At 38.2% G+C, this 26,427-nt stretch overlaps 2 protein-coding genes across 2 annotated transcripts in view; one reads left to right on the plus strand and one right to left on the minus strand.

The window, feature by feature from the left end:
* The first annotated feature begins 7,385 nt into the window (after positions 1-7,385).
* Positions 7,386-26,427, plus strand: part of LOC129771340 (SH3 domain-binding glutamic acid-rich protein homolog) — a 53,698-nt gene continuing 34,656 nt past the window's right edge. Inside the window, exon 1 of the mRNA XM_055774883.1 lies at positions 7,386-7,936. Within this exon, the coding sequence (XP_055630858.1) occupies positions 7,892-7,936 (45 nt within the window). The 5' untranslated portion in view covers positions 7,386-7,891. The remainder of the gene's footprint in view (positions 7,937-26,427) is intronic.
* On the minus strand, positions 15,894-17,366 carry LOC129771334 (luciferin sulfotransferase-like). Its single transcript, XM_055774873.1, has 4 exons — positions 16,963-17,366; positions 16,455-16,906; positions 16,323-16,398; positions 15,894-16,263 (listed from the first exon to the last, which is right to left on the minus strand). The coding sequence occupies exons 1-4, from the start codon at positions 17,262-17,264 to the stop codon at positions 16,143-16,145; spliced, it is 951 nt and encodes a 316-aa protein (XP_055630848.1). The 5' UTR covers positions 17,265-17,366; the 3' UTR covers positions 15,894-16,142.

Genomic DNA, 26,427 nt, shown 5'->3' on the forward strand with positions numbered 1-26,427 from the left:
ACATTAAATCGCATAACAAACGTATATATAACATCATATGCCCTAAAATTTGATTGGCATATGCATGCAGAAGTGGAGGCCATATACATACATGGCAAATGCTTACCGAATTTGTTTGGATGAATATGCAACTTTGACCGGCTATAATAGCGATTAGGTTGAAATTGAATCTAATATGAATATATTCATGAATTGTCAAAGCACCAAATACGACTTTTGCCATACTCATATATGATTTATTACAGACATAGAAAAAAACAAATGGCGCAAAATATTTTCGTTAAATGTTTCTTATATCCGCACGAATCGCCATTTTTTTATGTTTGTAGAAATAAAAATTGTTTGATTGACTTGTGTTGGGAGTGGAATATGAATGTTTAAAATGGCGCAGATTGAAGTTTGGTGAAAACTGCTCCGATGTGGGTTCGAACTCCGGTCGTCTGAATTATCATCCACCAGCTATCTCGCGCGGCTATCTGAAATTTAATTCAACAGCGGTTAAAACTTTCGAGAGCATCATTGACATTTCAATATGATGTAATATGTTCTTCATTAGTATCTAATATGATTTACTGTTTCATGATTTTCTTCAGCATGCAACACGATTTACTACATTACTGAATAGATTTAAATTATACGCTTATACGACACACAAACTGCATCAGCGTAATATACGCATATGATGCGGATTAAATATATTTTACGACAATGTACATCATAAAATTGATGTTTATTATACCGAATTGCGATTTAATTTGATAATGGTATATAAAATAGAGTTTTTACATTTTTTGTGATTTCAAATATACACGATACATACTTTGATTGATATTATATGCGTTTATGATTTATTCGGATTTCTTGTAAGACTTGGCACGTGCAAAATTATACGATTTAATGTTTGCTGGGATGTTATTAATAGTACCAATTACCGATGCAGCAGACTGTGATATGAGTGGTAAGGGACTGTGATTACCGTTTCATGATGATTGTTGCGTGGAGGTTGTAGCTAGAATAACACACAAAGATGGTCAGTTGAGGGCCCTGAGTTATGAGCTCACAATCGTCCACTTAGTAGCGGACACGCAACCAATTAGGCTACGAAGACCTCCTTGTCGTTAGGTTGTTTTTAATAAAAATAACAAAACATTACCTGAATGATTTATGTAACGGGGTAGTTCTCATCATAATCAAATAAAATACAGTGACTAAAACTCAAGTGTGTACACCCCCATGCAGAACCTTTAATAATCGAAAACAAGCTATCGAAACATTCTATTTAGATAAAGTCATAGTGTCACATGAGAGTGAAAAGGTATGCTCTGTTCTCGGAAAGATGATTTTTATTTCTTGATTGAGATGATTGTAGGTTAGCGAAAGTATGAAAATTCATTGAACTCATATTCGTACGGTAGTTGAAATATCAATTCGATTTCGAAGGCGTTGATCAAATTCAGGATTCCATCATTAGAATGGCAACCCTCGTTCATTGCAACGTTGCCCTTAGCTGACCTTAGTCATTTTTTTATCTGTATTATAGTGACTTCCAACTCATTTTGCTGGTTTGTCACTTTTTACTTCCATTTTTGGAAGAATGTCGGGAGTGAGAACTGAACTGAACTGAACCTTTAGCGTGAGAGGCATGGATGTTACCACTACCCCAGATCGCCTCCCTCGACTTTAGTCATTATCTACGAGCTGTTTGGTGTATTCGGGAGGAATATTCAACCATACGTTCATTAAGTGGTTTCCAAGATCGTTATTATTAGAAAACTGATATTGTATAATTTTCCTAAGCAGATTACTCCCATAGTTTTTTTTTAAATGGGAATGATGTGGAGAGATTGTGGTAGAATATCCACAATAACTTTCGAGAAATTGTAAAGCAACAATGTACGTACTTTATGTGCCATGTGTTTTGAGTAATGTGCTTGAAATATAGAGTATAAAGAGTACTCATTAAGTACACTAGACACTCAATACCGTTTAAATGACCAAAATTCGAAACACTATAAATATAAAATATCGTGTCCAAGCACAATTGAGTTCAATTTAGTACTGACGATACGGTCGAGAGCGGGTTTCTCAGATCAATCGGAAAGTTTTTCATATTGGTTTATCATATTGGATAATTACCATAAACAGATTGTACGAATTGAAAGAAGTCTATGGCAATACCTCTATATATATATAAAAATGTTCTGTTCGTTTGTGTACGCGTCAAAAACTCGAAAAGTACGGAACCAATTGAGCTCAAAGTTGTACACAATATACAACCCATTTCAAGGAGCGTTGTTACGGCATAAAAAATTGGAAAATTGGAAGAAAAAAGATTCTCTATATGACCAGAGTGCGTTTCTGAAATTGAGCTTCTAATGAAAATCGACTATTCAGCAATGAATATGTGTTCTATGCGATGGAAACATCTTTTTTCCACGTGTTTGACAAAATCATGAACTGAAATTGTGTTTCGAAGTGATTGAAAATTTATCGATTTCCCTCATCTATCTCTATATTAAAAAATCTGTTCGTTTGTGTGCACGTTAAAAACTCGAAAAGTACGGAACCGATTGAGCTCAAACTATGATACAATATACAAAACAACCAAACACATCTAGGATTGCTATTACAACATAAAAAAATGAAAAATTCAACTCAACCATGCAATCACAATGTGCCACAGCAAACCCAGCAAACATTAAAAAAATTTTGCACGTGCCAAGTCTTACAAGAAATCCGAATAAATCATAATTGCATATAATATCAATCAAAGTATGTATCGTGTATATTTGAAATCGCATAAAATGTAAGAACTCGATTTTATATACCATTATCAAATTAAGTCGCAATTCGGTATAATAAACATCAATTTTATAATGTACATTGTCGTAAAATATATTTAATCCGCATCATATGCGTATATTACGCTGATGCAGTTTGTGTGTCGTATAAGCGTATAATTTAAATTGATTCAGTACTGTAGTAAATCGTGTTGCATGCTGAAGAAAATCATGAAACAGTAAATCATATTAGATCCTAATAAAGAACATATTACATCATAATGAAATGTCAATGAAATGCTGATGCACTCGAAAGTTTCAACCGCTGTTGAATTAAATTTCAGATAGCCGCGCGAGATAGCTGGTGGATGATAATTCAGACGACCGGAGTTCGAACCCACATCGGAGCAGTTTTCACCAAACATCAATCTGTGCCATTTTAAATATTCATATTCCACTTCCAACACAAGTCAATCAAACAATTATTATATCTACAAACATAAATACTTATATATAAAAATGGCGATTCGTGAGGCTATAATAAACATTTCACGAAAATATTTTGCGCCATTTGTTTTTTTCTATGTCTGTAATAAATCGTATATGAGTATGGCAAAAGTTGTATTTGGTGCTTTGACAATTCATGAATATATTCATAATAGATCGCAATTCAATATCAACATAATCGCTATTATAGCCGATCAAAGTTACATATTCATCCAAACAAATTCGGTAAGCATTTGTCATGTATGTATATGGCCTCCACTTTTGCATGCATATGTCAGTTATACTTATGACAGACATACAGCTGTACTTGCGTTGTACTTCGAAAATTGTATGTCTGTCACCATGTACAGCGCTAGAACCATGCAAGCAACTCGGTACAATCGCTATACCTGTACCGACCTGTTTTACCGCTCTACATGGCTACAGTTGTACTGTGCGCAGCGCCATAGACGGTTAGTGGTGGGTAGCATGAACAAGCAGAATCAAATCACTTGATAAACGTTCTTTTCATTGACTTTCTTTTAAGTTAATAACTCAGATTGGAAACTTTTTTGTTGTGTTTGATAGTTTAGACACTAAATAAAAACCTTTTTCATTGAAATATGTGGTGGAAATTGGAAAAATATCTGATTGTCAGTTTGACATACGGTACAATGTACAATCAAAGTATGTCTGTCATGGTACGATGGTACCTGTACAACGCTGTACACGTACAACGCAAGTACAGCTGTATGTCTGTCCCTGGTATTAGGCGCATTATATGCCTACCAAATTTTAGGGCATATGATGTTATATATACGCTTGTTATGCGATTTAATGTTGGCTGGGAAGCGTGGCAGGGTACAGCTAGTGTATTATAAATTTGTTTCGATTACATCGAGGGTAGTTTATCATGGAATTGACTATGTTATTATGATGTGGCCCGAGTATCATGAAGACTCTACATTAATAGAAAATTTTGTTTTGAATTCTCCTACATTAATAGAAAACTCGGACACGCGTAGACCATTGAACATTTTTACTATACCTGAATGAAGCCTTAATCGGGATGTTCATGATTGATACGACTATCTATTAAAGAGCCTGGCTTGTGATATTCATGTTTGGGCGAAAATCATCATAATGTTAAGGGCAAAGAAAGGACGTGAGATAATTAACGACTGACTGATGTAGTCAATGCATTAGCATTAATTTCGAATAAGTTGCACTATATCTCTCAAGTGCTGAGAAAAGAATAGGAATGTTTTCTCTGTTGAGCAGTTGATGTAGGGGCGCGCTGTTGTTTTTATGCTTAGCTTAGAACAGGCGAAGACAAAACGGGTGCTAGGATTTGATGTGTATGTATGTATAAAATGAGGCGGGCATCACACAAGTGAGAAGGGATGTTTAGTATCTGAATTCTGCGCCGTGTTGATTTTTGGGCTGACTTGTTTATGAGTTCTGTGCACTTTGTACCAAGTGAAAATACGTGTTTGTTATGCATGCGTGCGGATGAAAATTGAACTCGAGCGCAGCGCAGCGTATGTTTTCTGAAGACTGACGCTATCAACAAATCATAACTGAGGACGACAAGAGAGGCACACAGATAATCGCCCTAATGAAGATGTTGGATATGAAAATCAAGAACTATGACATTATACGCAACCTGTAAACGATACAGTACAACACCAGCAGATATTCCGACATCGTTCAGCAGCTTTATGGATGATTATTCTTATATATCCACGAGAAACGAACATTGGAATGTAGTAGAATATGCCTTCTAGCTTCGTTATAATTCGTTACAATTCTTATTGTTGCTGAATTGGGATAGCCTTTTATACCGGTTTGAGAGGAAAAAGCTCAAGAAATTTGCATAACGATAGCGCATTATCACACAAGCATCTCATTGTCAATGAATTCAACTCTACATCGTTGATCAACCATTGTATCCACTTGATATGGTTTGCGGTTTCAAAACTCGAGGATCCGTCTCGCAGCTAGAACTGAGCATGAGTCCTAAAAATGCATTCAAAAATTATTTAATTTTTACTCAGAATGAATAAGGGCGATTACACATTATCCGGTTTCAGCCGGACCGGTTTCAAAAAGCGCCGCTGGGTTTGGACAGATAACCGGATAACAATGTGAAAAAGACCTCGCGCTACACAAAACCGTGCATCTCTCACATATACATACGTGCATTTATTTATATAGTGGATTGACAGGTAAACATTGCTGCAAATACTCCTGCTACATACAGCCGTTTGTATACGGAAAACCTTGAAACCACAGCTGCTGCAGCAATTACGAGTCTTCTCAAATTTGCGTTCCTTTGGAGAGTATATACGGCCGTGTTAAAATGTGGCACACCAGGGACACGGCAGATCTTGCGAAAATTACGCGCATCCTGCATCAGGACGGTATTATTACCGATAGGTGCGATCCAGCGGTCGAAGGTGTGAATCTTCTCGCCCCATTTCAAAATACAATTCAATGACAAATAAATTTAAAAGTTCAGTTGCGGTGTATTTATCCATATCCATATATATAAATTGTTTTATTTCCAAACTTACACAAACAGTATTATTCAATCCATACACTCTGTTGCCACATATTTCCAATAGAATTTGAATGAACCAATAAAAAACATTTCGTAAGCTAAGGGCACTACTCAATTATTTGTTCACTTCCTGTGATTTTCTTAGAATTAGCCTACGAGATAATCCATCTATTCTAGAGTGTCTTTTTATTCCACCATTGCAGTATGAATCTTTACGATTAGAACAACATAATTTTCCTTCAGAAACTATTTCATCACTGCTTCCGCAGATTCCTCGAGCGCGTACTCCCGGGGCAGGGACGGCTTCTCGAGCGTATTTCGCATCAACACATAGTTATCAATACGCGGATCCTAGGCGAAAAATGACCGAATCAGATATGCCAGCTGGATGATTTCGCTCTGACAGAGCGGTTGCTTCTGCATCGGGCAGGAGAACATCTTGATCACCGGTCACATGACAGACAGTTTGGTCTTGAGCTCCTCGAGCCGAGCCTTGTCATCGATCGCTTTCCGGGTCAGGTCGAACTGTGTGGAATGCCCAATAAGAATATTACTAGAGTGCTATTTTTGGTGTGTTCAAATTAACAAAAACTGACCTTCACATTCAGCTCGATAAAATCGCTCACCATTGCTTTGCTTTGAGCAGAAACCTGCATCACTAAACTTTTTCCACAGTAGCGAAATAAAGGAGTAAATGTAAATCCATCCATATCACTTGCAAATTCTGAATTTCAAAAACAACAAACAAACGTCAATAGCACACACATACTAATACATGGGACGAAAAACTGCCTGAATTGTACTAATACTAACAGACATGACAAACAACTGTCAATCCGCGTTGATGGCATGGAACTTCTTGCTCTGCTTTTGGGAAATGATAGTGATAATAGATTTTCAGGTGCAATAAACACATGTTTGAAAATAAAAGTTATGAATGAAAATTAACTTCTTCTTATAAAATATGTTATTTTCGTAATGGAGTAACACGTTCTTTTGCAAGTGGAGAAAACCCCCTGATCAATAATTATATTTGATGATGATTTTGTATTACAATTATGAGTTTCAGTGAAAATATGAAGAAAATTATACAAAAATGATTAAATGATAATCAGTTCACGGGTTCTAAGTAATCAAATAACATGAAGTAAAAATTTTCATTCAAAATTTAAACAACTTGAAACTTAAAAGGTCTGATAATCTTATAGAGAATGATTTGCTTTCCCAAACTGATGTCTCCACCAGACGTCGGCACAATACTATTGTCATCGCGTGTAATGCTTGTCCGGTCACCGGACATTGCAGTCGCAGTAGACGGCTGCATCACGGCGCCGTAAAGAGGTTGGTACGGTCGAAATTTGCCATTTGTGTTTCAGACCGGTCCGGCAAAAACCGGATAATGTGTAATCGCCCTAATTAAGTTTTCTGATTAACTGATCAATTTCCTGGCAGAATGTACATCTGACGATCTTATCTGTGTTATTAGATCACTTTCGAACAAAAACGTCCTCTGTGCCAAAGTGACAGCGGCGAACAACATCGAACGAAAAAAAATGAATCGACGTTCAACAAGCTCGTGAGAGAGTACTGCATTCGTTAGTCAGCCAGCTAAGCCAGAGAAGTAGAAGTAGCATATAGTATACCGTTGGCCTTAGTCGTCGTTCAACACAGCCTTTATTGGAATTAAACGCGAAAAGGGGAAAAAAGTGGAAGTGCCAGTTCGTTAATCGAAGGAATTCATCAGTTTGCATCACCAATCGCAAAGTGCACTTTGTCAAGTTTTGTCTTCCTATGGTGAACGCGTATTCGCATACTTCGTAACGTGAGATTTGTGCAAAAAATAAAAGCAAACTGTGAAGATCAGAAGAAAAAAGAGGCGAGAAAGGTAGAAGAAGGTTTGCTCTTGTGGAAGATATATACACTTTTTGCTGCTGTCGAAATTCGACTGAGAAAAAGAGTTTCCGTCGGGTTTGAGTGAAGAAAATAGGCGATAAAGTCGGGCGTAGCAGATAGCAGAAACAGTTTCGTTCGCCACCAGCAGCAAGCGGAAAATTTCATCAAAATGGTTATCAAAGTCTACGTCAGCGGAATGTCGGGAAATAAGGAGGTAATTCAAACGATAATATTGCAGACAATGTTCATTGGGAATGACAGAAAGTGAATTGCCCTTGTTAGGCATTTGCTAAACACAGCAACACAAACAAACAAAAGGATTCATACCGGAACTACCGGCCTTTACGGACTTTAGACAAAAATGGAATGTTTCGGGCATGAATCAAACACTAGGCAATGCCGTTCCAGATGATGTCATTGTCTCGGACGCAAGGAGAAGGCAATAAAAAGTCAATGGCTAGGGAGGCCAAAAGGGGGTAGCATTTCTATTTTTGAGACACTTTGCAATCAAAGCAAAAAGAAGTGAACAAAAAAATATATTAAAAACTCACTCGCTGTGTCCGATAAGACCGAGATCTAATTGGGGATATAGAAGACGAAAGAGGCGGCATAACGGGCGAGCGACTTGCAGCGCGTTTTCTCGTTCCGTCTTATTAAAAATGCGAGGAATCTTGTTTCGAACTGAAATTTGTGAATAGAATATTGGTTGAAAGCATGAAGCCACACAGATCAGCATTTTCAAACAGTGTTTCGATGATTCGGAATGTTATTTGGTATTTTATATTGAGCGCACAGTAGAGTTTAGTTCCTATTTGAATATTTGTTCGATCCGCTCGATTGCAGCATCGCTTCAAATGCTAGATTCCTATAGGATTTTGTGTTCATCTTTTAAGTTGATTTGTTTTTGAAACGGTCGCTATTCTTTAGACTTTGATTCCTTTGTCTTTTTACAGGTTTTGTTACCGTAAAGTATATCGGAATGGAATTGATTTCCGTTCTGGCCAGAGTTTTTTTTTATATGCAACAAAAACGTTTGTGTCATCCAGTGGCGTCGGTTATAAGGGGTGAGGGGAGGCGGTCCGCCCCGGGTTATTAGATTACTATATACAATATTTGTTCACTAACTGGGCTATAGATAAAAATCAGTTAAACGTTAAATATAACATAAACAACAACATTAGTGAGGGGTACTCCAATGCATCACATCTATAATCATCAATACACTGAGAGAAATAATTTGTACATATTTATATAACAAATATTATTCTGACTAGTACCAGTTCGAAAATCATTTTCTACCGTACTAACTATTGGAACATTCTACGTGAGTAAATGTTAAATACAAATGTCATCATTTATAGCAGAATATCGGCTCAACATCGATCCAGCTTTCGGGACTTCGTACCAACGCCCAATTTACCAATATCGGGTTGCTTTTGTATTGTTATTGTATGTTCAGTTCTTGCAATAATGACAAAAAAGGTTATGTTTTGCTCATCTATTTCCATCAAATAAAATTTCAACATACAAAATGTAATCGATTAATTTGAGAAGCAGAAAATGGTAACTTGGTGCAAATGAACTATGGCGATGGTCCGAGACTTTTCGAACTTGGGTACTTGTTTTTTGCTGGCACAATTTGCAGAAGGGCTCACTTCCACGCTCGAAGTATTTTGCAGGTTGATGATTGGCGAGTTGGTAATGCATATTTGCGCTGGTATTTTGTTGCCGATGTCGTCTAGGGTGTTTGATTAGCACAAGAATTGGAAGAATTTTGCTGGCAAAATATTTGTGCAATAGATGAAGTGGACCAGCTGAAGACTAAATGAAGAACCCAGCAAACATTAAATCGAATAATTAGCGTATATACATCATCATTTATCCAATATTTTGGGGTGTATATGATGCACCTAACTGGCATATACATACTTGTCAGACAAGAACCTACACAAATACATATACAAATAAATAAATATTGTCAATCGATTGGTAAGTTGCATATTTATGCGCGATTTATTACAGACCTAGAAAAAAATTGACGAAAAATATTCGCGACAACTGTGATCATAACCTCACGAATCGTCATTTGTATGTATGAAAATATTTATGGGATATAAATGATGTATCAGGATGTTGTAAAAGTTTTTAAACGGTTTTATTTAGCTTGCCCTGTAATCTGTTTGTATGTTCGTGTGTTTGTAACATGTTTGTAGCGCATTAATAGAAATTTGACCCCCTTCCTGTTGACCGATTGATCTGAAATTTGGAACACACCTTTATATCTGTAGTCATTATAAAACTGCGTATTTCATGATCTTGAAAATCCAAGCTGGCGGCCGCTACAAAATGGCGGATCACATATTTTCTCAAAACCTCATCAATATGGGTTTTCCAAAACCCCATCAATATGGGTATCAAATGAAAGGGCTTGACTAGTAGAATACGGTTATTTATGACAAAAGTAAATCCAATATGGCTGCCACTACAAAATGGCGAACTACATATTTTCTGAAAACTTCATTAACATGGGTATCGAATGAAAGGGCATGACTAGTAGAACACGGTTATTTATGAAAAATTCAAATTCAAGATGGCTGCCCCTATAAAATGGTGGACTACATATTATGTCAAAACCCCGTTAATATGGGTATCAAATGAAAGGGCTTGACTAGTAGAACACCGTTATTCATAAAAAATGCAAATCCAAGATGGCTGCAAAAATGGCGGACTACATATTTTCTCAAAACCCTATTATTATGGGTATCAAATGAAAGGGCTTGACTAGTAGAACATGTTTAGCTTGGATCGATGCCTTTAATTCATCCGGTTGCGAACTATTAAAATTTTTAGTTGTTGTAATGTTACAACTAGCTGTGCTTGGTAGAATCTTATTATACAGAATTCCTGTCCATATCCGCCAGATCACCATACTTTGAATGGAGGAGAATGGAGCATAGGAAGTAGTTTATTTCGATCAAGATTGTTGTAATCCGTCACGATTTGCTTCATAAACGACATGCTTTCGTTGCGTTGATAAAGCGAGTAGCAGATGGAGATGAGATATACACCACTATTCCGAAACCCGAAAGAGTTTAGAAATTTTGTAAGCCGATAGAAATCGAATTTTTATTCTGCAACCCGAAAGAGATTGACTTCTGCACTCTAAAATACATCCGAGATTCAAACCCATTCGACATATGCAAAAGTGGCAGCATTGCCTTGACCCAAACGACCATCAAAATATTTCATCCTTATTTGTGAAGCATTAACATGCCACAATGCAGTTTTAAATTGTTGAACTATGCATGAAAATTAGTACTTGGTGTTATTCTAATACAGGGTCTTTCAGATTAAACGCTCACGCAAAAAAATCGAATGGCTCCTTATAAAAATTTTGTTTTCACTTCGTCGATGGTAAGACTGCATTTCCCACTTCGGGACGATAATATTCGGCTACTCGTTCAGTCCGATCGGATGGTTTGTAGTGTCAAGATGTACAGTTTACAAAAACGTGTATTTATAAAAACCGAAGCCTTAATGAAACTTTGTCCTCTTATGGTAAGAATTTCAACATTTCTCGTCGTCGATTACTTCCTCTGGGAGTATGTGAAGGACCGTTGCTATGTTAATAAGCCACAAAATTTTGAGAAACTTAAAGAAAAAATAACTCGGATTTTCAACAGCATCGAAGTCGTAATGTTAGTTGTGCATGAAGAATTTCGTTCATCGATTCATTTTTGTAGAAGTTATTAAAATTTGTTGCGTGAGTGTTTAATCTGAAAGACCCTGTACTTTGAATACGTATTTCTCACCCTAACTTCAATTTATTTTTATAATTTTTCGAGTATTCCGCTAAAGTTCAATTCCAAATGAAGTCGAACTAAAAATGCCGATTTTAAAAACTTGTATTTTTGATTCGAACAAAAGTTTGTATTCCGTCTGGGTTGGAGGAAAAATGAGTTTTCCACAGCATTTGGGAATTTTTTGACTCAAGTGTAACTTTTGAAAAGGGCGTATCGATTTTAGTAAGAGAAATCTTTAATAATTTATGTCTTAAAAGGTATGAGCTGCTTATGAAATTGCTAATAATTTTCAACAACTTTTCCAAATACATCATTATAGGTAAAACTATATGTTTAGGAGTTACGTTGAAAAACATTATCACTACGTTTTGTACTAACCCACATGTCTTGAAATGTTTTTCAACGTAATTCCAAAACAACGAAGTTAAAGCTTCCCTCTTTCTGGGATCATCGTTCTTCAATCTCTTAAGTGATCTAAGAACTGTACGTCTAAAATGCATTGTCTCTCTAACTTCTTCGTTCCACCTAGGGACTCCCTTTCTACCGTTAGTTAACTGGTTTCTTGTTAGTTAACTGGTCAAGATCAAGATAGAATCGCGTACTGAGCGATCTATATCGTCCTGATACCCACCCCAGCCAGTACCATGAAACTTCCATTTGTTATGGTTCCTGATCGACGGTTTCCTTTCCGGTACCTATCAAGACAATTAGGTACATATGAGGTGGAGCAGTAGGCAAAGGGCCTGATTCTCGAATACACTTCACGGTGGAAACGTAATAAACGGCACGCCATTGAACTACGTTTTACGAGTTAGTGAAGTGTCGAAGATAATGATGAGTTTTCAGGCATAATGAGCACTTTTCAAATAAAAAATCATTAATGAAAATTAACCTCTTCGTATCAAACTGGTATTCAATGTGAGTGGAAAACTTTGTTTTCTTCGTGTGATATAATAATCTCATACAAAAATTTAATCTGCAGATAATTTGATTTTATTATGATAAATTTAGTGGGAAACTAATCACGCATCCAGATGTCGACACCGTACTGTTGTCATCGCGAATGCGTTTCATACCGTTTCCACCGTGAAGTGTATTCGTAGTGTATTCGAGAATCAGGCCCAAAGTATACCTGAATTGGTAAACAAAATATGGTATCGTCATTATTTGCATTGAATTTGGAATGTAGAGGCGACGCGTGGCCAAGTAAGCTACCTGATCAATCAACATTTGCAACATTAAAACAACAGTATTGTGATGACAGATTTGAACCGTTTTATTTCTTAACATTTATCCATATCACAAAGGAATCATACGGTGAACCATGTGCGCAAACTTATCAATAATTTCCTAATAAAATAATGACATCGACATTATCTCATAAAGGAAATCCTTTTCCACAGCCACCATCATAATTCCGAATAACCGTTCTGGCCCTATTTCGACCGCGAATAACAAAAAGAAGATCGATTATTTTTGATAAGTATACTGTTTCGAGCCGTAAAACCGGTTTGTTTCATTGTATAGGTTTAGGGAAGAAATTGTACTGAATAAATGATATCCAGTCATAGTGGACCAAGTACACACAGCCAGTCGTAAAACCCTCTTGATTGACCTTAAAAAAGTTTTTTTTTGTAATAATACCATCATACAAAAGAATAATTAAGAGCTGTAGAAAACAATTGGAGAGAATTATTGAAAGTTACTAAAATTACACAATTTCAAACTTTGAGTTCGATTTACTCGAAATCATTATTATGTTACTTAGTCAGATCTGGCTGAAAACTGTCGAAATGATGATCTGCGTTGGATACATCCTTATTCACAAAAAGTTTGAGCAACAATACAGTGTGACCTCTGGTTGTGGTACAAGGCAGCGTATAGTAGTAGTGATCGCTTCATGCTGCTTTATAGCTGTGTTTGCCCTGTCGCACTTGAAGATGCAGAAAAGTGTTTTAAGAACAACGGGTTCAGATAAAAGGTTTGAACCCGATAGTCATTACTGCTTATTTCGTAATACTAGATGACAATTGTATTGTGACTTATTTCCATCATGAAAGGGGTAAAAGGTCCAGACAACAGTCGTATTCTTAGTCCTCTAGAATAGCAACATTTTCAATAAAATGTTGCTTAAATGTACATATTTTTCTCAAATCACATACACTGACACTGTGAGCCTTGAAAATATCATCAAGTTATCGCGAAAATAATAAAAAATTGTTTGTTTCTATGAAGGTGAGATAGTGAAAAAGATACACAAAACTAACACTTTTTTTCACATTATACAACAAATATCCACTGCATAATGTCACATTATACTCATATTCAGTGGGAACGCGAAAAAACTATCTGTTTTTAATTGATAAGAAACTTACTGAAAATAGCGCTTTTACATGGATGTGGAAGGCAGTTGAATGTAAACACAAATACTGACGTCACGATTAGAGAAGTAGCCATAGCAGTGCATGCTTTCATGCACACTACGATCGCAAACTCTGCCATCTGTTCCACCTATAATTCCTGCTCATGGTTATCAAGGGTGATAGTAATACAGCCAGGGATGCCAGGTAATTTTTTCAAATGTCTTCACATGGTACGAAAAAAATGTCTTCATATATCTTCACAATCATATCGAAGGAAACTACAATTCATAATTTACTTTTGAATAGAGTTTGAAAGCTTATTCAATGTTTATTCTAATTGGCACTGTTATATAGCGCATTTCATTAAAATTAATATGAGATTATGAAGTTTATTTCAAAAAATGTGAACAAAGAATATATTCCGCAACTGCTAACTAAATTTTAAAAGTTTCGAAATGATAATTCTCGAGTGCAAATGAACTAATGTCTTCTAGAGACAATATGTATTCAGACCGCTTGAATTTCTCCAGAATTTGAAGTAAAAGTCGCTTTGTTGTTGAATTCATTCTGTATACTTGTGGATTTTCAGCTTGAACACCAAGAACAAACAAGTTACAAAAGCCCTACTTCTGTTGATGATATTTTCCCTCTCCCCTGGTACTCCGTAGATACTATTCGCAGCCTCGTATTTATATCACCACCACCAATCCAGCATAGGTATGAATCATGGAAGGAAATCAAGGATGGAAACTAAGCGTTCATGATTCGATCCATGATTAATCATCGATTAATCCTCTCCCTTCCCAACAAAATGATGGTGTTTTGATTACTCTGAGTTTATTAATACATCGCTTCACTGAATCTAGATAGGAGAATCGAAAGACTCTTTCCACTCGGTTTGTGTGTAAATCGCAGCAGTTATTTGCTCCATGAAGGCCAAAGTAAATAGAATACCAGGTATGTTACATCGCCTGTATCAAAGAAGACAAATAAGGTAGACCGAGGTAGGGGACTTTTCGTTTTACCCAAGTCGGTCGATAGTGGACTTTTATAAAAATCATTTCCTAATTTTTTTTTCTTAACATTTTCTAACATTGTTAATGTCGTTCTCAGTACTGACACTCTACAAACGAAAGTTCCACTGTCGTTCCCTTTCTACTTTGCATACATGTCTCCCACTCCTGGCCCGTCCAGAAGTATAATCATGTTTCTTCTTTTGATCCGAATATGTTATCTTTTTTTATTATTATTAAATCGTTTATTTTTACAGGCTCAGTTACATAAGTTTAAAGGAGCCAAACTCCTATTTGTATAGTTACAAGTATATAATGTTATCTTTGGTGTCAACTAATACGCATTCGCGGGAGGCTTTGTTGTTTTGTTTTCGTTTGAAGAAAAAAGCAGCAGAAAGCCTTCGAATGCTGTGTGATGCCCATGTCTCCATCAATTTCCACCTGCGAATACTGATTTAGGCTGTTTAACCCTTTCGCTACGAGCGTCGTCTATAGACGACATCCGCGCGACGACCTGTGTGTACGAGTGTCGTCTATAGATGACATGAGGGTGATACTGCACATCGATCACACCAGCGCGATGTGCATACTTTTCGGCGCAGTGCTCCGTACAGCGGTAGCACTCCGAACTTGAGAAATGTTGAAATCCACTCAATAACCTATAGCATTGCGTCTGGAAGCAATGACTACTAATTCCAAAATAAAATCCTTTGAAACTCCATTGTACACCCAATTTAAACGAATTATTTTACAGTATTCTTAACTGTCATTCTCAATTCTTAACATGTCGAGAGAATTTCCCAACCGAGAAGACTATTGCGTATCGTACTCATAAACCCACATCTCGTCTTTAGTAATGGTGCGTTTCATGAATATTTGGTTGGATTCAAACTTACGATATATGTCTCTGACGATTCTGATAAGATCTCTTTTTCGTAAGAAGCTCTGGTTTTTCGCCACCAATTTCGCTGCAATACGCCGAAATCTCGGAAATCGCAATGTCTTCAAAGTATAAGCACAATCAAGGTGAATCGGATAATCTTTATTTATTAACATTCCTTCTACTTCCTTCTTTCATTTATTTGATATTTCCGAAATTTTGCGTCGTTGAATCCGCTTTTGAGGCACAACTTAATGTAAACAGTCAACCTGTAAATAATCAGAAACACGCACCAATTCAAATGTTCGCAAAACGGCGTGGTTTTCTACTATGTGACCAGTACATCTGTGGGCGGTTTCATTTAGCAATCAAATTTGAAATCACTACCACGTAGCTCTCTCTCGATGAATTCGTCGAAACGATCGATGAAGCTGGACGAGAGTTCGTTTTTGTAGTCTCCAATTTGTCCCTTCCTCATGAATCTATCGGGATTTATTTCAATAATTAGTATTGAATGCATTGTGCCTATGAAATTACTCACTCAAAGGATTCACCCTCTCTTCCTTCTTGCTTCATTCTGGTCTGCACGAGTTCGACGTTGTTTGTTGCAGGATTTTCTATAAAGCAAAGCAAGGTGAAATATCGTACGCTTGTGCGCTACTCACTCACTCACTTTTCATCTCATCGAATGAAAGATGCTTTGCAAGTAGGTCCAATTGCTCGTTGGAAAATTTCTTTCCGAAAAAATCACACACCGTCGGAAGTACCTTCCGCAGGTCTCGTTTCATCTGTTCATACGTCAGGAACAATACGTTTGGGTGGTTTTTGATGCGCCAAAATTCCAGTACGTGTGCGATTTGTGGGCAGTACTCAATCTCATCGGCTAGCAATCTTTCGAAGAACTCCTCCTTCGTTCCTCGATAGCCTGCAATCCCACGATAATGGTGCAGATATGATGCGGCTACATCTTTCGGGTTTCTTGAAACGTAAACGATTTTTGGTTTCACCGTCCACAGCTGTTTCGGGAGTAATGCTACCGGAAGGTGTGATTTGATGTGGCGAGGTCTCGGGAGATTTCTTGCTGACGTGATTGTATCATCCATTGGATCAAAGGTGCTGAACAGTCTACTCGGAAGGTTAAGTGCTTTGAGAGTTGAAGACGAAACCATGAAACTACTTACTCAAGAAAGACTGATCGATCGTTGAGATTGATCGTTTTAGCTGTTTGGTAGTCCAAATTCTGATCAATCAACCATACCATTTCCTGTGTCCATGTAGTTCCACATTTGGGAAACGTAACAATCCAGACATCATCTTCAAACACCTCGAAGTTCCTTATTTGCTCGGCAAAGTCCATATATCTTTTGGGTAAAACGCAAGGTTTAGGTTCCCATTGTTTTCCGTCTGTAAACGGATGCTCGGACAAATCTTCCAGGCTCACACTAACTGACCAATCGACTAACACAGGTTGACACGTAAACATTTCCACAACAGCTCGCACGATCACTCGATTTTCCGCACTGAATTGCAACGTGGCAAAATAATTATGTCACTGCTACGAGTGTTCCCCCACGGGAAGTCTCCCCGAAATAGATTGTTTTATCTCAAAGCCGAATGATTTCTAAATTATGGTTCATTCGCTGGACAGATGATAACACAACGAAGATAAGGAGTTATTCTCAGAGCAGAGATAGGCATGTTTTCGCTCTGAAGAACACAATCTGTTCAATAATAACCACATACGATGAACAGTGAATCCAGAAACGAGTGGTTACAAAAGTGCTCTAACTCTGCTCTTCTGCTCTGTGCTCTTCTTTAAATATAAAAATGGATTTCTGTCTGTCTGTCTGTCTGATTTTTATGGACTCGGAAACTACTGAACCGAGACCCCTCTCCCCTCTCTAAGAAGAGACTGCCATACAAATGAAACAAAAATTTCTTCATTACTCGAGAATGAATCAAGCAAATGAAACGAAATTTGGCATGTGGAGATTTTAGGGTGCAATAAATGATTCTATGGAGGTTTGATATTCCTCCCCCCTCTTTTAGGGGGGCTGCCATACAAATCAAACACAAATTTCTGCATTACTCAAGAATTAATCAAGCAAATGAAACCAAATTAGGCATATGGAGGTTTTAGGGTACAATAAATGTTTCTATAGTGGTAAGACACTCCACTCCCCTCTCTAATGAAACACAAATTTCTGCATTAAGCGGCCCATAGACGTTCAATATTATTGATCAATCTTTTCTCTCATCTCTCATCTTTTCAAGGGGGAGGTGGGGGGGTGTGTCGTGTCTGTCATAGAAATGAAACACAAATTTTTGCATAACTCGAGAACTAATCAAGCAAATGGAACCAACTTTGGTATATGGAGGCTTTAGGGAGCAATGTTTTTATGGCAATTTGGCACTCATTACCCCTCTTTAAAGAGGGGGGGGGGGGGAATGTTAGTAGGGAGCTGAACAACTCGAGCACTAATCAAACAAATGGAATCAAACTTATAGAGGTTTTAGGGATGGATAAACGTTTCTATGGTAGTTCGACACTCCTCCTCCCTCTATAAAGGGGGGGGGGGGGGAGGTGCTGCCATACAAATGAAACACAAATTTTTGCATAACTCGAGAACTAATCGAACAAATTGAGCCATATTTGGCATGTGGAGGTTTTAGAGGGCACGAAACGTTTCTATGGTGGTTCGACACACCTATCCCCTCTCTAAGGGCATGGGGCCTGTCATACAAATGAAGCACAAACTTCTGCATAACTCGAGAACTAATCAAGCAAATGGAGCCAAATTTGGAATGTGTGGGTTTTAGGGTACGAGAAATGTTTCTATTATGGTATGTCACCCATCAAAATAATTCACATATTTCAACCAAACATAACAATTGAAAATTTTCGGAAGACTTTGAAGGAAAATGGGAAAATTCGATAAATCCAATTCGCATGTGTTCTACAAATACATATTGACAAGCGTTGTTAGTCCATTTGATGTTTGCGGTAATGAAATTGATCTTCGCTCGAAAGTGGAAATTAATTTTAATGTGATAAAATGAACCCCTATATCGTCTTCTATCTATATAAATAAAAATGATAAGAGCACGGGACTAAATACATACGAAGAAATTCAAACAGATGAAAGATCAACTCAAACTCTCATGGGAGACAGTATGGCAGCAACAGAACAATCATTGATTCCGAATATTTTTCTGACGAAGCTGTACTAAATTAACTTTGAACGATCTTCTTCAGATGGAGACAGCAGAAGGACCCGAAACAATTGAACGAGAGAAGTTAGAGCTCGAGAATTGCATAGACTATAATCATATTTTGCAAGTGTGAATTCGAAAACGCGAAAACAATCACACAAAACTTGTTCGGTCACCACACCAATTGCATGAGGCTGTGTTAAAGCACATCTAACGTTGCCTGAGAGAGAATAAACGCGTAAATGTTGCAAAACTATGACCACAGGCAGAAGCAGCGGGGGGCGGGAAGTGGTCGCGGCTTTTATTTAATTCGCTTGACTTGCTTTCGCTGGTTGTTTATAAAATTAGACTTTTATTCTTGTCCCGCTTCCGAATCGGTCAATCTGAGCGGGTTTTGTATATTTTCTAAGCAGGATCTCTCCGTTCGTGCTGGCTGTCTTTCCCCTTGAATTCTCTCTTTTTGTTCGATTGGTTTTCATTTGGATGCTGCGACACATACATGCGATAATGATGCCTTCCCAAGTGTAGAAATACAAGAGATATATTGAGACAAGCGAAGAGTTGGCAATTTTTGCGCGCGCGATGTACACACTGTTGCTTGTTGCTATTATTGTGCGATGCTCAGTGGTGATGATGCCCACATCTCTCATTTCTTCCCATCACGCCTTGGTTTCCACATTGGGGATTGAGAATGAAAACTGTTTGTGTAAGACTTGAGCAGGGTGTATTCACTGCACACATCATGCATTTCTGAGGTGTCTTCAAATTTCCTCCTCTAACCAATCGACTTAAGGGAACATACAATTCTTATAGTCATGTTTGGTCCTTCGAAAAAAATCTAGGTGAGTTGGAATCACAGAATAAAATTGAATTTGAATTTGAATTTCTTCGCAGAATAAAAAAAACCCTCTCTCGAGCGAGAACGCACATGACCATGGCCTCCGTCGAACAGAGGATCATTTGTGGAACGCGAAGAAGCTGTGTATGTATTGGATGCTGGCCATGGTGATGCCACCAGGAGCTTCATGAGGGTGAGGAAAACATCTTTTCCCCCTTTTGTGTTGCCTCATTTTTCACGGTATCGAAGATCTTTGCCAAGGTCAATATCACGCCCATTCATTCATCTGCAGACCATATGGTTCTTCGATCGTTTACTTCCATCTCTCGATGGGTGGGAGAAACTAGGTGAGAAGTATCTCACCGGGAGCGGGAATTATTTTCATCGTCCCACCTGTACTATAACATCATACTGATTTTGTTTTTTTTTTGTTGTCGTTGATGCAGTCAGTAGTGATTGAGGGACAGTGTTTTTTTTTGTATGCTACCCGTTGTACTGCTTCACAAAACCATTAGGGGTTTATTGCCCTCTCGATAATGGATTGTGCCGGGTTCGAATCGCTGTAGTAAATCCTCTCGGTGGAATTTATGACTATTGATGGTTATTATCCGCAATGTTTGCTCCCCTGTTCTGCACCAAAAAAGTTTGCTTGCGATTCCTTTCGGTCCTTTCACTTGCAGTTGAATTTTATTCCTGTTTTCTTTTTATCTATTTGGGAATCGCACCCGGGACCGATCGCGACCGTGTTTTGAGAGTCGATTTTCGCTTTCGATTGCTCGCTGCACAAAAAAATCATTGCCGCAATGGATGCGATCGCATTTATTTGATATACAACAATGTAATTCGGAGTGAGTTGCTGGTTTGCTTATAAATAAATCTAAATACTCTGCCGTTAAGTCGTCGCGAGTTTTTCGTTGTGAGACACAACGCGTTCGAGCAGTGCGAAATGAAATGGGTAATTGCGATTGAAAAGCACTTGTGTGATGCTTCTGTTCGTTCAACAGCGATATAAAAATCACGTTTTTCTCAGCTGTTTCGAAGAGGTCTTCTTTTGTCATATTGAACAGGTGCTCTCTAGTTAGGATATTAGTTTATACAGGGTGTCGACTCAAAACCCGACAAAAGATTCCCGGATATTCCCTCACTTTCCAGTATTTTTAGGAACAAATTCCAGATGTAGACTAATAATAAAATTAGCAGTTTTGCCTACCATTTCGTACTTGTACTGTTATGCTTCTTATGTTACAGATAATTGTAATATTGTACTTTTGCGGGTAAACCCCTCGGAAGGACTAAGTTCACCTACAGACAAAAGCAAACAACTGATAAACCTATAGAGAATCAAACTAGTAAAATAGGTTTCATATATTTAACTTTCTAATTACTGCAGTAATCGAAATTCTAATCGGCGAAATTGCATTTTTTCCAGATTAGTAACGAATTTCCCTGATTTTCCCTGACATTCAAAGGGTGAATGTCGAAGGGTTGATCCAAAATTTGTGAAAAGTCTGAAATAACGTGAAATCGAAAATTAAAAGAACGGCTCTGATTATTCAATTCAAGAAGCTTTTAAGTCCTGAATGATAAGTGCCTGAACTAGGAGAAGTATATACGCTTCAGACAATAACGTTGAGGATAACCGGACGTCCCAACCCGCCAACAAATGATGATAAAGGCCGTTTCATATTATCCAGCATGTAGCGTAAACGGCACGTACCGACACGGGCAGACAAATACATGATGTATTCATATTATCAGGCATAGCAACTTCTCTGTACGGACCGGCAGCGCAGACGGAGCGGAGAAATTTGTTTTCGGAGTGGGAGAGTAAATTCGCGTTGACGAAATTGAGCCAAGCGTAGCTACTGGTGATTGAACCGATGTCGTACCGAAGAGCGACGAACGCACCCATACCACGAACTTTGACGTTTGATTTGTATGTATGGTGCTACTCGCCCGTGTAGTTCGTGCCCGGTACCGGCAAAATATTCTTTTCGAGAATTCCTTCATGCATTTGTCTGAAACGTGCTGTGTATGCCCGTAGCCGTTCCGCTATATATACGCTTACACATTTGAAACACACGCAATAATATTTGTCTTGCACGAAACGTGCCGTGCCGGTTACGCTACGTGCCTGATAGTATAATATTACCTTAAGGCGTTGTGCACAAATTACGTAACGCAAGACGAGGGGAAAATTGCGTTGCATAGCGGGGGGAATCCGAAATCCGGATTTTTAGCGTTACGCAATTTGTGCACGATGCCTAACGTAAAAAATATAGATAAAATTATGTTTGTCAATCATTGAAACACTTTCGGGAAGATTGTTTAAGTTAGAAGGTAAGATAGAAGCGAAGCAATACCAAAAATTATCAACGACATCAAAACCAAAAACAAACCGCCATAATGAAAAATTCAAAACTCATTTTTTTTCTTGCTGCGATTTTTCGGAGAAAATTGCTCCGAGAGGAATAAAACAAATATCAATGAAAAACTGAACATTTCTAGAGGGAATCAAAATCAACTCTGTCGTAGCCTTTGAAAGGCGGTTTGAATATTTGAAAGTAAAATTAAGAAAGAGTGTTTTGTACTCGCTAGCTGGAGTATAACTATAATAAAAATCGCAAATGAAATATATTCTTTTCTTCTCACGCCCGGTGCAAGAGCGGAACCTAAGTTGCAATATTTATCTTCATTTTTTTATGCAGAATTTCTCTCCATTTCCCAAACTATGGCGTATTTTTAACGCTGCACAGTAAATGCAATATTGGATGTTTATCGAAAATCATAAAAAAACAAAAACATTACTCCTTAGGCGTCGTGCAAAAATAACGTAACGCTAAAAATCCGGATTTTAGACCACCTCCCCAACGCAATTTCCTATCTCTCATACACAGTAAGCAACGCAACCTGGACCCCCCTCCTTTTATCTCGCGTTACGTAATTTTTGCACGACGCCTTACTGCACCTGGAGTCAAGGGAAAAAAATACATCATCGTCACAGCAAGGTTGGTCGGACGCACGGTCACAGAATATAACACTACCAGCAAACAATCAACAAACAGCCACTTGTCCAAAACCAGACATCGCGTACACCAATTCCTGGACCTAATACAAGTTCATTTCCCAGAACAAACCCGAATTCGTTCCCAATCCCACTCCATTCGAGTACAGCAATGCATTATAAGTAACCATGCCGACCCCTTCACACCAAGTTCTACTGTCTTAGTTCAAGTGACAGATTCACATGCAAATTAACAAAGCCATTATTGGACTCCTGTTCGGAGAATTGCTTTATCACGACAAACCGTTCGCCAAAACTCAAACTGGCGGAAGCTGTCAGTAACCTGTCCGTTGCAAGAACAGAATGTCGACTCAAAACCCGGAAGAAAATTCCCTGATATTCCCTGATTTTCCAGTAAAGTCTTGTCCAGTTAGAATCCGTACGCGTTGCACATTTTACAGCGGCACAGTCAGTGGCCGCTGCAAGAAAGTTTTTACAGCGGTTTGTTTACAAATGTTTCCTCTTCTGGTGGTAAAAGTTTCAAATTTTTTCGTGCCGTAAGTCCGGAGTTATTCCACATGGAAGACAGAAGAAGAAAATTAATCTTGCACACCCACGTTGACAATCCAACGTGGTCGGGTGCGAAGATCGCGAAACAGTTGGATATCGCTAAAACTACCGTATGTGATGTGCTCAGACGATTCCGCGAGCGGAACAGCGTGGACCGGGCGGTTCAAAAGAAGCGTCGAAGCGGAACCTACGATCGTCAGCTGAATTGGAAGGTGTTGAGAACCGTCAGAGCAAACCCTGGACTGTCCGAACATGATATCGCTCAGAAATACGGTGCCGCTCGTAGTACCGTTCGACGAATCATTCACCGAGCTGGACTTCATTCCTACAAAGCAATCAAGCAACCAAATAGGACGATGAAGCAGAGTCTAGTGACGAAAACTCGCGCTCGTAAGTTGTATTATCAGGTACTAACGAAGTACCATGGATGCCTGCTCCAGGATGACGAAACTTATGTAAAAATGGACTTCGGCCAACTTCCGGGACAAAAATTTTATCTTTCCACGGCACGAGGCGATGTCCCCGCCAAATTCAAGTTCATGTTCATGGACAAATTTGCCAAGAAGATGATGATCTGGCAGGGTATATGCACCTGTGGTGCGAAGACGCCGGTTTTCATCACTACAAAGACCATGGATTCGAAATTGTACAAGGAAGAGTGCCTGAAGGAGCGTGTGTTGCCTTTCATAAAGGCACACAATGGTCCCGTTAAGTTTTGGCCTGACTTAGCGAGTTGCCACTATAGCCGGGAGGTTCTCCAGTGGTACCGCGACAACGGGGTGGATTTTATCGAGAAGGAGTTCAACCCACCAAACTGCCCCCAATTCCGCCCAATTGAAAAATATTGGGCGATTATGAAGCGGAAGCTAAAGAAGACCGGAAAAATGGCTCGGGACGCTGCAGGGATGACCAGATTCTGGAAAAAACTGGCCACAGAGGTCGACACTGCCGCTGTGCAACGTTTGATGGGAGGAATCACCAGAAAAGTGAGAAGTTTCATCAGAAATGAAGAAAAATAATTTTAAGGACATTTTTTTGTAAAAGTGCAAGAATATATCTTTCTTTTGGTTGATCACTCTTTTTTGTATGTCATTCTATCTCCGAGATATAAATGATTTCTTCCGTACGGATTCTAACTGGACAAGACTTTAGTTTTCAAAAAAATTCCAGATATAGACTAGTAACCAAATTTTCTACTAGTACTAAAACTTTAGTTCCTAAAGCGTTTAGTTAGCTACACGCTACAATAAAATTGAGGAACGTCGGATAATATATTCCAATTATTGAATTGTTGGTGATTTTTTATTGAGTTAAACGACGACTGAGAATTGTAATTATAGATTAAAAAATGGATTCACTAACACTGTTCAAAGTTATGTTGGAGGACCCTCAAACATTAGTGCAGAATGAGTCATTTTCATTTGGATTCGGATCAATTTCACGAAACTGTTAGAATTTTAACGAAATGCCTTTTCTTGCAATTTTTCGACTCCTTTCTGTGCGTTTTTCAAAGTTTTCTTCGTTTCACCTCCAGAGATTTCGCTTTTGCTTCCCGTAGCCGTTTCATTAACTTACTCATTAATTAACTTATTTAACGCAAAAGCTTCTTTTTCCAACTTTCCTTGTGAAATGAAATGAGAATGAGAATTTCGAACCTGTGAAATTAACTACATCATAAACTCGTCGCACCCGTGACCGAGTGGTTAGCGTCTCACATTATCATGCCGGGTGTTCGGGTTCGATTCCCGTTCTGGCCGGGGGATTTTTCGTCAAAGAAATTTCCTTCGACTTGCACTGCGGTTACGAGTATTCTAGAGCTTGCCCCTCGGAATACATTCAAGGCGTGTTATGGCTTAAGAAATCTCAACCAAGTATTAATAAATGACGCTAGTTAATGCATACGTTGAGACGGCAAAAGTTCCACAAGAGAACGTTAACGCCATTCAAGAAGAAGAATAAATTCGTCGCATAGCACAACCGTTTCTTCACAAATGTTTTCCAATGTTATTCGGTATTAATGGAAAAGAGTCCTTTCAACGTTTGGGTTTCCACAGGAGCGACAGAAGACTATTTTTGGTAAATGAATCTATCCTTTCCAAAAATGCTCCAATCGTTCATTTTTTCGGATCATATTGAGCAAGCTTGTTGCTTTTGTTGCTATCAATATTGTCAGTGCTAAGTCTGCTGGAGCTCTACTGATATGTCCAAAATTCGTTAAATATCAAAGAGTTCAATAGGGTCAATAGTTAAAAGTTTCTCGAATCGTTTTCCAATCTTTTTTTATATCAATGACACCAATATCAAGGATATTTTTTTTTTTTTATTAAATCGTTTATTTTTACAGGCTCAGTTACATAAGTTTAAAGGAGCCGAACTCCTATCTGTATTGTTACAAGTATATATAATCATTTTTCATTAATTCTAGTGTTAATGAAGTAGAGAACCGATTACTCGCGGTTTGCTCGAGTTTAGAAGGGTGACATTTTTTTCAGGAAAAGGAAGGGATATAAGGATATGTTGACAATGTTCACACTCACATTCGCACTCACATTCATCATACTCAATTCTTAAGCCTATCTTATATCTAACATGTATTTACATTTCACCTTATTCTATTGTTAGTAAGAAGGGATTTAATTTCTCGCGAAGGAAAAGGAAAAGGAAAATATAAGGATATAAGGACAATCACACACGAAGATCGATAACTTTTAAGAAGACGTATATTTGGGACATGTAATCAAGGTCTAACCGAGCCAACACATCTCTCACCGGCACATTGGGCTGTCTTCCTCTGGCCCGAAGAGAGTTTTCTAAATTCGATCTGGCAACAAGATACACCTCGCACGACCAAACAACGTGTTCGATGTCGTGGTAACCTTGGCCACAAGCACAGATATTGCCATCGGCAAGATTAAAACGAAAGAGTAGCGCGTCTAACGAACAGTGATTGGACATGAGTCGAGAGAAGGTGCGAATAAAGTCCCGACTCAAGTCCAGACTTTTGAACCATGGTTTGAGGCT

This window comes from Toxorhynchites rutilus, chromosome 2, assembly GCF_029784135.1.
Source record: "Toxorhynchites rutilus septentrionalis strain SRP chromosome 2, ASM2978413v1, whole genome shotgun sequence".
NCBI classification, from domain to species: domain Eukaryota; kingdom Metazoa; phylum Arthropoda; class Insecta; order Diptera; family Culicidae; genus Toxorhynchites; species Toxorhynchites rutilus.

Bases quoted from the DNA above. Each gene is read 5' to 3' on its own strand.
- LOC129771334 (XM_055774873.1), bottom strand. From the start codon at position 17,264: ATGTTTACGTGTCAACCTGTGTTAGTCGATTGGTCAGTTAGTGTGAGC. The intron at 16,399-16,454 runs GTGAGTGAGTGA...TTTGCTTTATAG, and splicing joins TTCATTCGATGAGATGAAAA to AAAATCCTGCAACAAACAAC. The intron at 16,264-16,322 runs GTGAGTAATTTC...AAATCCCGATAG, and splicing joins AGAGAGGGTGAATCCTTTGA to ATTCATGAGGAAGGGACAAA.